General features: G+C 41.7%; 1 protein-coding gene across 5 annotated transcripts in view; it reads right to left on the bottom strand.

Moving 5' to 3' along the window:
* RYR3 (ryanodine receptor 3) overlaps positions 1–15,884 on the bottom strand; it is a 1,864,151-nt gene that overhangs the window by 1,181,363 nt on the left and 666,904 nt on the right. For all 5 annotated transcript variants that reach the window (XM_086937034.1, XM_086937032.1, XM_086937031.1 and 2 more), the window contains 2 exons: positions 14,404–14,487; positions 12,291–12,450 (listed from right to left, as the gene is read on the bottom strand). In XM_086937034.1, coding sequence (XP_086793160.1) covers positions 12,291–12,450; positions 14,404–14,487 — 244 coding nt within the window. The remainder of the gene's footprint in view (positions 1–12,290; positions 12,451–14,403; positions 14,488–15,884) is intronic.

Below are 15,884 nucleotides of genomic sequence, written 5' to 3'. Positions count from 1 at the left end.
TTGTGAGGATCCTCCTTAAACAGCCTCAGCTTCCCACAAGAATCACAGGCCCTGAAGAAGGATTTAGAAGTAGACATCTTTTAGAAGGTAAAAACCAACCAAAGTAATGAAGAAACTGAGCAAAGCTCAGGGAGACTCTTCACACGACGTGCAGTAGAAAATCTGAGAGCCTGAGTCGCTGAGGAGAACATTCTGGTGGGTGCTGTCACCTGATTGGCTGCAATTTGGTCTATACAAAATGACTAGGATAGTCATGAGTGTGGAAGTTTTTTGTACTGTAGCTTGGGCTACATTACTTCCTGGTTTGTTATTACCAAGGTTTTGGTGTTTCTATAGGAATATTATTGATTTTTTATGTACCGTGGGATTCCCACTCCGACGACGGGGAATGATTTAGGCATGTGAATCTATGAAAGACACCAATACTGGAGAACCACAGATTACAGGTAAGTAACTATTGTTCATCACCGGGATGTATCTCAGCCCACTGCACACAGGCATCTTTATAACATCTAACTGCATCCTATTGAATGGACCTTCGATCTGCCTACGTAACTGAGCGTTACTGCAGTTCTCTCCCCTACATTCATCTGTTAACACACAACACATCTGTGACATAATCCTTCAGTCAAACTAAACTTGGGGTTAAACCATGTCTGCTGAAACAAGAGCATTATCGCGTCTCTCCCTATGTGAGCAGGACGTTGATACTGCGGAGCTATTGGGGAAACAGACTGGTAACATATGTGTTCCATCAGCAGAAACCCATATATCATCATCATGAATGCAACTTAAAACCCCCCACGACGATTCCAGGAACATGAATAGCACTAGAAGACTCTTCCCCTGTTGCTGTTGGGAAAGGCATCCCTCTATAAAATGATAGCAATACCTCGTTTTTGATAGCGTTCTCCATAATACACCAACCTAGTCCCACTTAAATATTTTTGAAGCGGAGGTGCGAACGCTCTTTTAGGATGGGGGGTCCTGAGAATAGCTTTACAAAAACTGACAAGGGGTTGGTATGAAGGGGCATTGCACTCCCTGCACTTAAGTACTATTACTGGGCAGTACAAATCACAGTGGTTAAACACTGGGTCCGTCTATCACAGGACAAGCCGACCTATAGAATGGACAGGCAAAATATGCTATCTGGGGCTTCCTCTGAGCCCTTTATGATGGGAAACAAGGCATGCAGTCGATTGGCCCATCCTCAGTGACTGGCAAAATCTGGCATACGGCAGCTCGGCACTAGGATGGTGCGATGAGATTACTCGAGCCACACTGCTGTGGGACACAGCACAGCCAGGCCTCTTAGTAAAGCACCATGAATTTGATAAATGGGACCTTATAGGTCTCTTGCAGGTTGGAGACCTATGGGCTAATGGGGAGGTAAAATCCTTTGCTGATCTTCAGAGAGCATACGAGTTAGCGCCCGCAGAACCTTTTCTCTAGCTCCAGATATGACACGTGCTTAAGAGGGCCATTCTGAAAGGGGCATACCTCCCGGAAAACTCCCCGTTAGAAGATTGACTACTGGATGATTTATGCAGAGGAAAGCAATATCCCTAAGTTATTGGAAAATATTGTATTACTCCCGTGACACTCTAGCGAGGGTGCGTGATAAGTGGAGGGGAGACCTGGGACAATTGGATGATGATGAACGGCAGGAGGCAATGGCGTCCCCTAGAGAGGTGGCTATATGCTCCCATTTTAGACTGGCCCAAGTAAAATTCTGCATAGGACATATTACACATGCACAACACTGGTTAAAATGGTTAGACTTGACCTTCCACAGTGTTCCAAAGGATGTGGCTGTGAGGGCATATTTTTCCACATGTGGTGGGACTGCCTGGTGATTTAAGAGCATTGGATGGTGGTGAAATCGTGTATTATGGCACTGTGTAAAGAACTATAGAGGCCTCGCCTCAATGGTGCCTATTGAATGTTTTGGGGACAACAGGCTTAACAGCAGGGGAACGACTATGGGTCACACCAGGCCTCAGGGTGGTTAAATGTAACATAGGAAGGGAACGGGGAGCTGTCTTGGCCTACATTGAAGGACTGGAAGGAAAATATGGATTGGTGCATGCAAGCGTAGAGGGTGATCTATGAGGCTAGAGGATGCCCACATAAATGGACAAAGATTTGGGAGTGTTTGAATGAAAGTAGGAGAATGCTTGTGCACCTGTTAGCAGAATTACTCAGTTGGAAGAGTAGTAAGTGCACCTGTGGGAAAAGCTCCACCTTAAGAGACTGAGTGGAGGGCAAGGAGTAATTTGAACGATAAGAGGGAAGAAAATGATTTGATAATTGAGGCACACTATGTAATGCCAAACTCCAAATCTAACAGCCAAAACTGTCATGTGTTTTCTATTGCAATAAAAAGATTTACAAAAAGAAAACCATCCCATTTAGGGTGAAAAATGTGGCGGCAACAAATGATGGACAGAATGCTAAATAAATGATTTTGCAGAAACTGGGAGATTGGCTTTCAGGCAGGGGGGTGCTCTCTAACCTCCAATATGGTTTTAGAGAACATAGAAGTACCATGGACCAATGTCTAAATTTGAACCTCCTTATAGGTAAATATACAATAGCAAATGATGGTCTTTTATACTTGGGTTTCATGGACTTATCATCGGCATTCGATCTGGTCAATCGATCAAAACTGTGGCAACTACTGCGGGAAATAGGGATAGAGGCCCCTTTGATTAATTTCCTTAGTGACCTACATCAGGATCTTTCTGCCTCTGTGAGGGTCACGCAGGAAGACCGGTGCACGGGCCAATTTAGCTCCAGGAGGGGTGTCAGACAAGGTTGTATACTGGCCCCTCTCCTTTTTACAATTTACATTAATGCCCCTGGAGATTAGCTTGCCAAGGCCACAACAGACACTCCGCGTATAGGGGGATCAGGAATCCTACTTTACTTCCTGGTTTGTTATTACCAAGGTTTTGGTGTTTCTATAGGCATATTATTACTTTTTTAGGTACCGTGGGACTCCCACTCCGACGACGGGGAATGATTCAGGCATGTGAATCTATGAAAGACACCCCAATACTGGAGAAAGTGTGCATCTTTTCACGTTGGGTTGAAGCTTACCCGACCAGAAGAATTGACAGTTTCACAGTTGAAACAAAGTTTTTGTTGAGGGAGTTAATATCTAGATTAGGGTTTCCAACTTCTCTGGAGTCAGAACGAGGAACTCATTTTAATATTGAGATCCTGAGAATGTTGTGCGCAACATTCAAGTGGAGCAAAGACTACATTGCAGTTACCGTCCTGAGGCTTCAGGAATTGTTGAACAAGTAAATGCCATTCTGAAATCTAGACTAGCCAAAGTGTGTGCTTCAACATCTTTGAATTGGCCTGATACTTTACCCCTTGTGTTGGTCTTGAAAAAGTTATGGAACCTAACAATAATTCTAATAGATGCAGGTACATAATAGCAGGTGTATTAATGACTGTAGTTTTAGGACTGATTCTGTTGCTTATAGGATTATGCTCACCCATGTCCCCCAATTTATTTGAGATTAGATCTAGGGTCACCCCCAGCACCCCAAGAACTAACAATAGTAGTTTACATTCACAGAATGAGAGGGAATTACTCATAGATTTATCTAAAGGAATTTTTTCTTCAAATGTGTATTATAAGATGCTTCATGAATACATTGACACTATGGATGCTAGGGAGTCATAGTTTGCACGCAATTACCTGCATCCGCTGTAGAAGGTATCATACACCATCATATTCCTTTGACTTATGGTGTTACTTGTATCTTGTTAATGATGAGTCTTTTGTATGGGCAGGGTAATTTCCAGTATTATTTTTCAAATCATGATTTAATCTTTTCTGCTTACCATACTTAAACATTTGAATCGTCACCTTGAGGCTAAAAATGTAGACAAAGCTGAAGGATTCTTTAAATCCACCATGACACTAGACACTGTTTATGCTCATGGAAACAATTTGACTTGCATTTTAACAGATTAGAGAACGTCTTACTGGTTGACTTTATGCTAGTCTTTCACTATGTACAGCACTCTGCTGTCTTTCGGTTAGGTTTGTGCTATACAACTACCAGATACATACATACATACATACCTCAGTTGTCACTTAGAAATTGGAGAAAAGGCTCTTTCAATGTGAAGGCTTGTTTTTCACTGGTTCCCCGTTATAATGTATATGCTAAAAGTAGGACTATCTTCCATGAGAGGAACTTTATTCCTGCCCTATTTATTGTTTCAAGTGGGGCTCGTATAAGCTGTGAAAGGACTATATCGCTTTGCCAAATCATTGGAAGCTTTCTTTTGGGGGGAAAAACCCCGAAATGCCTTTTCATTATTTCTTTAATTTCCTGTTAGAGAAAAAGGAAGGTTTGTTGAGTTATTATCGTAGGCAGGAGATTGCTGCTACTTGAACTTTAATCGAGATATTGGTTAACCCTGACTGAGAGAGAGTTAATAGTTAGGGGGAAATAAACTGATGTAGCTTGGCAGACATTGGGTGCACACTTTGTTGCTCACACCAGTTACAAAGCCTTTGTCATTTAGCACAGTAAGGTCTATTTCTTCACACAGATCTTGCCTATGCCTCAATTTCTCTGCAGTTTTCTGGAATGTTTATACTTGAAAACTCAATGCGTTCAGGACCCATATGTGCAGCTTCAGTGATGCTGGGTCTGAATGTTGGATTGGACCATTGGCTTTGGTAAGAAGGCCTTGTTATGGCATCAACTGAATTTACGGAGCCTACCAGAGCAGAAGTAGTTCTTAAACCAAAACTGCCTCTGCCATGCTGGTTCAATTAGAATTATTCTGCAAGGTTCCCTTCTCATTTTCTTCAGCACCTGTGGATTTAGGAGAAGAGGTGAAAATGAGCATACAAAACTCCCTGACCATGCAATCGATAGGGCATTCCCCACAATCTTGGTACCATCTGCCAGATTCCATTGAAACATTTTACTCTCTTTGTCTGTTGTGAAGACCTAGATCTTCAGCTTGCCCCACTTTCTGAAGAGCTTGTTGATCTGGGCTTGGCTTAGTTTACATTTATGACACTTGCATATACTGCATCCGAGGGCTCCAGCCCACTAGTTGTGCTGCTCTGGTAGGTGTTCAGCCATTAAATGCACTTTGTGACGTATTGCCCAGTTCGAGAAGGCCTATGCTTGCTTAAATAACTCCTTTGATATGGTTCTTACATAATTTTATAAGATATATGGTCGTGGTATTGTAGGTGTTTTTCACAACTGAGGACTCAGCCAGTATCGGAAGGGATGACTGAAGCCCTAATCGTATTGCTTGAAGCTCCACAAGGTTTATATGCAGGCAGCTCTCTTGCCAAGTTCTAAGACTTGACTGTCAGTCCCAAGATTGGGAATACATTTAAACATCATGTATTGACTTTCTGACAGGTCAGTATGATAGACCTTTTATCAGCCAGTCATCTCAATATGAAAACATATGATGGTCCTGTTTCCTAAAATGAGCTGAAAGTGGCGACATGCCCTTTGTAAATATCCTTGGTGCCAACCTCAGCTCGAAATGTAGAACCCTGTACTTATAGTGACAACTGACCACTATTGTAAACGTGGATAGTTGCAATGGCTGGGGTGCACAGGAATGTGGAAGTAGGCATACTGCAGATCCAATGTGGTTATCAATTCTGATTCTCTTAACAGTTAAAGGGTATCCTGCAGGGATATCCTCATATAAGTTTGTTTCTGGAGGTAAACATTGAAATACAGCAGATTCAAAATTGGTCTTCATTCTCCGTCCTTTTTCCTGAATAAAAACAAATGAGAATAGAATTGGGAATTTGGGGACCCCTCGCATTGTCCCTTTTATCTATCATGGAGAGAATTTCCTCTTTCCCTCATCTTCAGATGTAGCTATTTGTTTGAAGGTGCATTGTGAGGTCTTTTGATAAACTCCAAAGAATAACCCTTCTCTAAGATTTGAAGAACCAATCTGTCCATCATGATCATGCACAAAGCTTCTACGAAATAGGAAGCTTTGCCACTTGCTAGATGGTAAATCTTGGAGACCGGTACCTGTTTTTTTTTGTCAGCATCTTCATCCAGTGTCCTGCAATCTGGACTGGGTAGTACTTCTTCATATTGATGCAGTCCTCAAATATGATGTTGCTGATGGCCTTTACTGGGGGTGATATTGCAATTCCTATAGTTGGTGCTAGGCATCGTGTGGTTTATACCTGTAATGCTAGCATCCCACTCTGTAGGATGACTGTTTTCTCTCTCTCTGTAGGGGGTAAAGGGCTGCTATCGGCATTGCTGGAGGACTCCCACTGATCTGACAGTTTCCGAGACTGTCTTTATGCCTCTATATGTTTTCCACAAAAAGAACTCACCATCAAATGGATATCTAATTCTTACTCTGCACTTTTGGTCAAAATGAAGTGTAGTGTTGCCATCCCTGCCTTATTAAGACAGCCCTTCTAGCCAGCTGCCTGAATCCTAGGTTTGGCATATCCCTAGACTTATGATTGCAGCTGATGTTTGTTCTTGTTCGTTCAGAATACTTAACATCTCATTCTTCCTAACCTCCAGTGGGTGTCCTAAAAACTGAGTTAGGTCAGATCAAATGTATCTGTTAAAGCAACCCAAAATCATTAGATCATTTGCAGCTCTGATGATTGTTGCAGTTGTACCGGAAGACATGTTGTCAATATTGTCTGGGAGTTGACCTTCTCTTTCATGGGGCAGTGTACAAGGGGTGGATGCATTCCTCAACCTTTTTGCACTGCTTGAAGTGCTAGTGAGTGCAATCTTGTATGGCCTATTTAACCAGCAGGTGCAGTGCCTGGTGCTTTGTATTTCTTGTTCAGCCTAAAGACCAGTGGAGATACTGTAGCTGAATTCTGCATAACCATAAGGCCTTCATTCAATATATGACTGATCACAGAAAATGATGAGATTGAATTCTTTGGAGTGTCTTTGAAGTCATACAGTAAACAAAACTGCATTTTAATAGTACATTTACGGGTGTGGAGACGGCGCAGTCGAGGTGAAGAACTCCACACATATAAAGATAGGCCAGGTCTAGCTTTTTATGTGTGGAGTTCCCCACACACAGTCTCTGCACTCATAAACTTACTATAAAAATACAGCTTCATGAATTCTGAAAAAGCATAAAATTACTGAAACATGTAACGTTTACCTTTGTGAATCAGGCCCATAGTGTATTTCACTGCTAGAGGTAAATTGTACCATTTAGAAGCCTTTTCGATAACAGCGTGAAATTCTGCTACATCATTGAGGTGGAGAGTCTACAGGCAGTTGTGGTGGAGAAGCTGGCGATGGACCCACATAATCATTCCATTCAGGGGTTCTTGAAGATTATTACCTTGTGTCAACCTGGTCACCATCGGTTGTGAAACCTGTATGGGCTGGTGTAAGGATCAAAGCAGAAAGATTTGCTGTTTTAGCTAGAGATAGGACCAGAGCAACTGATTCTGTAAGTTGAGAACAAGCAGGCATCCTCTGAGGGGTTTGACTTGCTGTACCTTGTGGTTGTTCTTTATTTAGTGAGCGTCTGTAACAGGCCACCATCAATAGTCTTAAGTTTCATATCTAGGTCTTTGGAATTCGAATTTTTTCTTGATTAGGATATCGAAAGTCTCCATATTAAATTTCATACTCCTGCTTTGACTGCTAATGAGATGGCTACGACTCTTCAACAAAAGATTCATAACTCCTAGGTTGATATGGCTCAGCACGTATTCCCATCCTGTAGCTACTGGTGGTCATCATATTCTTGGCATTTAACTTTCAGTAGATCAGAACTATATACGTGGCCAAATGGCCCTTCATCTCCTGAACCATCATTGGTCAGCAGTCTTGTAAGTGAATGTTCTGATATTTTGCTTGGGGATAGGTGCTGTGACATGACTTCTGTTGGTACTCAAGTCTCTAAGATTAATCTTACTGGGGCTGTGAAAGGCTCCTCAGCCATTGACAGAATCAGAGGTTTTACTGTCACTTACGGATGTTTCATTGACAGTTGTTTGTTGACTGGTGTCTCATTGACGGAACGGTCATCGACGGGTGTCTCATTGACAAAGATGTCATCGACAGGTGTATTTTGATAGTAAAGCCAAAGGAATTCTTAACAAAGATGTCTTCAATGGATGCAGCAACAATAATGTTGTTGACAGTTTCTTTACACGAGTTGTCATTGATGAGGACTTCTCTCTGCTCTTATCTTTTACCTGTTTATTTGATTCCCTTGCTGTGGACGAAGACATCAACAGCATCATCAACGGTAGAACTTCCTTGGTCATCAATGACACCATTGTCATTGATGAATGAACCTCTGTCACTGCTATGGTCCTCCATGAAGGTGAGAGGAAAGTTGATGGTGAAAATGGTATGCTCTAAGGCTATGGAGATGGAACTTTCAAGTGGCCATGTGACTTCCTTACAGAAAGTGACTCTAGTTAAAGACTAAGCTTCTTTTGATTATGCGATGCCTCAGGAGGTTCACTGCACTGCCTGGATCCCTTCACAGCTTGTTCTGATTGATCCTCTGCTCTTTAAACTGTTTCAGATACAGCTTTTCTCCTGAGAGGGAGAGACCTCTTATGGGTATTTTGATGTCTATGAAGGCCAGCTTGATTCCTTGTCTGAGGCGCCTTGCTATTTTGACTTTTTAAAGCAACAGCCTTCCCATTCTTTAAGGTTTTGAATATACATTCTGCATATCTTGCAGTCCTTAAGTTTGGAAATAAGTACAATCCTGAAGAGGATTATGTGTATAGAGTCTCTTTTGCCACAAGATAAACAGGGTATAAACTGTCTTTAAGATAGCATCTGGCATCTTGAAGTACTTATTATATTGAAAGCTTCTTCAATAACTATACATGACAACGAATTGGTAAGAACAAAACTGAAGATAATAGGATTTATCTGAGAGGAACTGAGCACAGTTTAAGGGACTCAATTGACATGGAACTGAAAAATGACACTACAACTTGTAGCGTAGCTTTGAATCGGAACATTGCTGGGCTGCTGGTAGTTGGCCCTTGCAGTGTGAGAGAGTGCAGGAGGACAGTGGTACGTGCAAAGATGAAGAGTGTATTCAAAAACACAGGAAAGGACAGTAGCGTTGCGTTCTTGCAAGAATAGTGTTGAACAAGGATGAGCAGAAGAGGAGGTTAGCGGCAGAGCAATGGTCGTCGAAAATAAGGAAGACAGGGGCCTTTCGGCTGTGGGATTACCGCTGATTGGCGGCCTGTAGATCACATGTATTCTGCTCAGAATGTGTGAGAAGGTTATCATTTGTGTGGACAAGCATGGCTCTTGGAACAGTGTTCTGAAATGCTCTCCATTGCTGTCTTTGATTCCAGGATGTAGTCTTCAGACAGATTGTCTCAGATCGACTGACATTTAGCTCTTTTCAAAATGATGTGACTAGGTTACAAAAGAGCCACTTTTACATCCTTATGACTATGTAAAGGCTTGGGCATAATTTAAATTATGGTAATGGAATTCGCATAATTTTGGGGATTTCCCGGAAGCTTGCTACTACACCTGTTATCAGAAATTACCAGATTACACCATTCCGCCACTGCAAATAGTTATTTACCAATCACGGTAAAAGTTTACCGTGACATCCCCAATTTGAGCTCACAATTTACAGTAAATGCACTAGAACGACAGAACACAAAAGCCTGTTGTTTGCAGAACTTCTGTTTTTTTGCAGTATTTTTTATTTTAGCACAGAGTGCATTCTGGTGTACAAAACGGATGTGAGGACGCATATCGCATTAAAATATTGTGCACAATGATGGATTCCTATTTCGCTAAATTCCCCATAATTAGGTAAAAGCACATTATGCAAATTTTAAGCACCTCTAGCTATGTTTAACATGAAACTGCTATTGTAATGTTATTAGGCAGCATTTTAGAAGTTTAAAGAGTAAATAAAGGTTTTCTCAATGACAGCACACTAAATGTTGATGGCATGTTCATTGTTGAAGGAGCCACTGTCAGTGACAGAAGCACTCGCTATTGTTCAGGCTGTACGTCATTGCTTTGACTACCTTTATTTTTACATATTATTACTTACCTGCCATCTCTTTATTGCCATTAAATTGCCTCATCCCTTACATTACTAGTAATATTAGTCTGACTCCATTTTTGCGAACTACTATCACTTCAATCTCTTATCTCCAAGGCCTAAAAACATTGATTTCTACCTTCTCATCTTCTACACTAACTCTAACCACAACACTTACGCAAGTGTTAAGCATTTAATTGGAATATTATTCATTTATATAAAATTAAAATTGAAAAACCTAACTCTCTGAAATATTGAATATTGTGGTACACTACTGAAATAGCATGGACAGAATATCACATGAGAAAAATGACGTCCAATAACCAGCTTACAGAAATATTGCCACTTTGGAGTAAATATAAAATGTACAATGGTATGATATATTTGTAAGTGAGATTTAGAAGACAATATTTTTGTAAGATGATATCTTAGTGAACACTATTTTTACTAATTAACTTAAACTAGATTAAAAAACAAATGGAAATCCTAACTGTTACAAGCGTACAATGTTTAATCATACTAATACTAATCAAAACCCTTATAAATATGAAATTATATTACAATGACAAATTTAATTACAATAAAAGACCTGAACCCTTTTCATACCCATAACACTTGTTAATGACTTACTTATTTACGGGCTAGCAGGATTGAACAGTGAGTTAATTGCTCACTGCTGAAACAAGTGGTGATCTTCAGGTCACATGACAGAACCTTCGCAAGGTAGGTGTAGCCTATAATCCCTACCATAGGTCATTAAATTGAGTACCATTACCCTTGGTAATACTAACACCTGTTACTTATCACATTTATAAAAAGCAAAAAGGTGGTCTAAAGCACCATACAAAACAATGCATTATTTATTGCTTATTTATTACATACATTAACATTATTAGTAATTATTAATAATTAAATATAATGCAATTTGAAAAAAAATAGGAAATTATAAATGCCGCTTCAAGTATTAGTAAATATAATATTGAAGGAAATGAAGAATGCTAGCCTTTTAAACTCCTTATTTTCGTATCTTAGACTGGAATCAATTGTGTCTCTGGCTGATGCAGAGTTGTGAAATCAGCTCCTTCTCTCTTTATGTACCAAGTTAATGCAAATAAAGTTCAGAAAGAGAGCGAAAACCTGGTTGTATGCATTGTAATCATTTGACTGCAGACCTGTCCGGGATTCACCACATCCTGCAGTCATTTTAAGGCCCCGGGACAGATGGAATCTAAGGACTGCCCTTTAAATGCAATGCAATGTCTTTGCAAAGCCAACAGACTCGTAGAGAGTGGATGCTGAACTCTACAAATGAGCAAAAATAAATAAATATCTTGGCTTTACAGGACTCCTACTTGCACGTAAGCCACGCATACACAGAACCAGATCAGGAGGACGGGCCTTCTCTTACATCGCCCCTAAAGCATATAACCACTTCCAACTTCACATCAGAGCCTTCTCTTCTCTTCTGGAATTCCGCAAGTAGCTGAAGACCTGGCTTTTCAATTAACTAACCTACCATAGGTAGGGCTACGCACACGCACCTGCTCAACACCAGGATACCCTCGCAGTTGATAGTGCGCTTTACATATACACATAACATAGCATAATTAAGTTAATAACAAATAAACATTCTTGTTCTGGTAGTGGAAACTCTTTTTTCCCTGTAGTTTTATATAGCGCAAACTTGACCCGAAGGTATCAGAGCGCTTTACATGAGCATCAGTAGCGTTACAGACAGACACATTCATTTTTGTTAGGCAAAGGGAGATTAAGTGATTTGCCCAGAATCACAGGATGCTGAGCGCCATTGCCGAGACTCGAACCCGGTTTCCCAGATTTGAGATGAACTGCCCTAGCCATTGGGCTACATCCTCTCCTCTTTGATGAGTGATGCAGCTAATGCGGACTCAGTGAGAGGTTTGAGGTAGAAGAAGGCCAAAATCCACCTACTTGCTCAGTGGGAAGGGATGAAGAATCTCCCCATGTACCTTCTCACTGAGCTGTAACAGTCACAGTTTGCAGAGGTGACATCATCTAACTGGTCAGGTTCCTGACTTATCTACAGCATAGAAGTCTCTAACCTCTGGTCTTTCTTAGACGCCAGTCATTCAGTGTATTTCTCATGCTACTGAGGGACTCCACCTCTTAATTGAGTAAATTCCAAGGAATGAATGTCGACTGCTGGGGAGGGTAAAAGCACCTACCTGCTGAATGCCATAGGTCCATCCTTGCTTAATTCTGTCCTTGGCCCACACGTTGTGGGCGTTTTCGGCCAGCTTGTCAACTAGAACTTCTTGCGCCGGTGACAGTTTCACTTCGGTTAGGTTTAGCGGCGCAGGTTTATAGCCATTGGACATCACGTAACTGTGAGAAAACATCAAAGGGGTTAGGAATTTAAAGTACAGGAACTATCACTGAACAAACGTACTAGGAAACCCTAAACCATTGTTTGCAACTGAGGCTGCGGGGGTGGAGGAACATATTAATCTGTAAGGGCCAACTAGAACACCATGTCCATCCCTTTCTTAGAACAGATCGCCTCAGTATTCAAAAAGTGCACTAGAACCACCTGGATTATCACATCCATTTTCCTGCAACAGTGCATGGTCCAGGATGTATACACTTATACGGACTCCCAAAATCATTGTTTAACTCCTTTTGGCAGGCTAGAACTCTCAGTATACTAATGAACTAATACGTTGTGGTTCCTATGTCCCACACCTGCTAATTGTGCAGGACTCCTGTATAGAATGTACTCCAGACATAGGGATCAGGTGTTCCACCCCAACCATAGTGACTGACAAAAGTAGTTAAACAATGATTATGGGAGTCTGTATGAATGCAATGTATAAGCACCCCCAGGTCATGTGACTCACCTGGGCTGTGGTACAGGGAAACAGCGTTTACAACGCTGTCATTACATTGCGATGCATTTACCTCGCAAGTCATTACAACTACTTGCTGTAGGGGGCGCTGAGGTATTGGAAGTGAATTTCAACACCTTCCGTACTGTTGGGCGAACTGGAGTAGGAATAGTAAATAATACTATTCCTAAGTCCAGTGCGCCCCATACTGCAAGTCGTTGTAATGACTTGCGATGTAAATTCATTGCGTACTAACAACGCGTTTGTTGTAACAACGCGTTGTAAAAGCACGCATAGTAATGTGCTATATTCGTGGTACAGGATACCGTCTATAGCAGTCTATTCAGAGCTTGGGGAACATGTGTCCCACACCTGCTGTGATTCAGGATCAAAGTTGATGCTAATGTACTGCGACCTGAGGGATCATGTGCCTTACCCCTGCTGTAGTGCAGGACCCCTTACTCTACATATGTACTAGGGGTCCTCAACCATGTGTCCAACTCCTGCTGCGGCGCAGGAACCCATACTATACTAGAGGTCCTCAAGCATGTGCCCCCCCCCGCACTAAGGTGCAGGACCCCTTGCTCTACTAATGTAACAGAGGTCCTTGATCATGTGCTCCGCCCCTGCTATGGTGCAGGATCTCATACTTTCCGTATGTACTAGTGGGTCCCTAGATTATATATCCCACTCAGACTGTGGTGTAGGGCCCCTAACTATATGTATGCGCCAGGAACAATGGGATCAGATGCCCTCCGACTGCAGCTAAACTCTTTTTATTTGACTGTAGTAATTCCACTGAGTCATATATCCCTACCCCTTGATGTGGTGAGGGATCCCTATCCATCTATATTAATGTATTGGGACCAACAAGAATCATTGTGCTCAGTGGGTGCTGTGGTGTAAGAACAATCACTACATACATCTGAATATATCTCATATATGTTTCTTACTTTAGACTACATATGTTTACATTCTTGACTCTTAAGTTTTAGGTTTCAACCACACCATTTAAGGGTTGCCCAGTGCTTCACAAGACAACCTCCAACTGGTGTTTATTCTTTCTAAATGCAATACCCAAAGGTAAACACAATATTCCAGATGTTTCCTCCAGGATTGGCCAAGATATTCCTCTTGGCTAGCAAGAGGCCTCAAGAACTAAACACCATGGTCCATATGCGACCTCTAAAACCTTCAGACCTGGACACAATATCAAGAGGTCAACTTTGACACCGAACACATAACTGCATATGTGACCACAGGAAGTTGACCCAGCAATTCAGATGTTGGATCTCAGGGACTAAATAGAATACTCCAGATAAAACCGCCCCAGTCATGTGGACGATGGTAACACAACTTGGTTATGACACCTCCCAGTGCACACAAGCCTTTGGCTATAGTAGACAGCATTTCAACTACAGATGTACATAGCATACATAAGAAACAGACATACTTTTTAGGTAGCTTGACTTTCTTTAAATCTTCTTCAGCGGTCAGGTTCAAGTGTACAATGTGGCACCCGAGGGCTAGAAGAGTCCTGAGAAGGAAACACAGGAAATGCGAGCAGGGTAAATGGTATTATAAAGCTTGCAGTCATAAGAATAGTTCATCTCTTTACTCTCGAGTGGAGCAGTTACAAAGGGTGGCAAAGGGAGCAGCATAAGGTTGCTTGGTGGCTCCATATCACCATGGATAATTTACTCCAGTCTAATTATTCCTTTCACAAACCATTGCCATGTAGAAAGCTGGGTTAAACCAAGCCCAGGGTTGGAAATGTTGTCTCTGTTGACATGGAGACAACTGGCAAACTTAAATTTGCTCCCATGAGGGGAAAGCAGGCCATTTTAGGTTGAGCATACCATGCAGCGCAAACTGTCTAGTTGCAAAAGATCTGCTGGCAGTTTATCAAGAACTTACAGTGGGCCTAAGGCCCGCCCATGCTTACCATTGGTTGGCGTTATTTTCACTTTTATTTGCTTGCGTCTTATTCAATGGCTTGCTTTGTCCATCGTGTGTTTGTTCCTTCCTTAGAGCATAGCCTATTTACTTGTGTCCTTTCACCGCTCTCCTTTAGTGCTCTAAGTTTTTCTTTTTGCTTAAGCAGTTCATGACATTGCATGTGTTTTCCAGCTGCCCCCCTCCATCCTGCTTTTTTTCATCCATTTGCCCTTCCTCCACCGTGCTGCTCTTTCTTGTTTCTTTTAGCTTAAGCACTCTCCAAGTACTTCTGCATCATTCCATTGGTGTGCATATGCGTTCTGGCAGGTGCACGTCAGTGGAATGATGTGACCGCCATAGCACCAAAAGCTGAGAGCAAAGCCAATGCTTGCTTGATTTCTAGAGGTGTGACTCATTGATTGGAGTAGAAGAAGCAGACTTCTGACATACACTTGGTTAAAACAAGACAGCGAGGTAACAGTACTCCCTACCTAATACAATGAGTAAATAGAGGTGGAATAGAATTGCCTGTCGGAGTACTATGTTCCTCCATGTTTGAACGTAAGAGATATTAAAAACTAGCCTCAAAGCCGCCGCTAAATAAAGTCACCCTCATAACATGACTTAGGTTTTACAGAATGGCTGTCTCTGAGGGACGGACAGAAGGTTCAATGTGAGTCTTACATTTCTCTTGTGAGGTAGTATCATTCATAGCGCGGCCGCGTCATTCCATGTCATTGTGACACGCATTTCCAGTCAGGAGCTTTGCACTATAGATAACTGCTATCAGGTGAGTTATTCAAATTAGGCCAATTGTACAAACCAGGACTACAATGCCCAGAATACACCAGGTGATCAAAGTCCCAGGTCAAGAAACACTGTGTTCTGATGGTATGGACTGAGGTGCCATCCTCTGTTTACCCCCATCCCCCCACAAACATTTGCGAAGCAATGGGTCTTGCAATTGCGATATTTTGAGCTACTGGCATTGTAAAT

This window comes from Lissotriton vulgaris, chromosome 9, assembly GCF_964263255.1.
Source record: "Lissotriton vulgaris chromosome 9, aLisVul1.2, whole genome shotgun sequence".
Classification (NCBI taxonomy): Eukaryota; Metazoa; Chordata; class Amphibia; order Caudata; family Salamandridae; genus Lissotriton; species Lissotriton vulgaris.
This window is presented reverse-complemented; position numbering and strand designations above follow the sequence as displayed.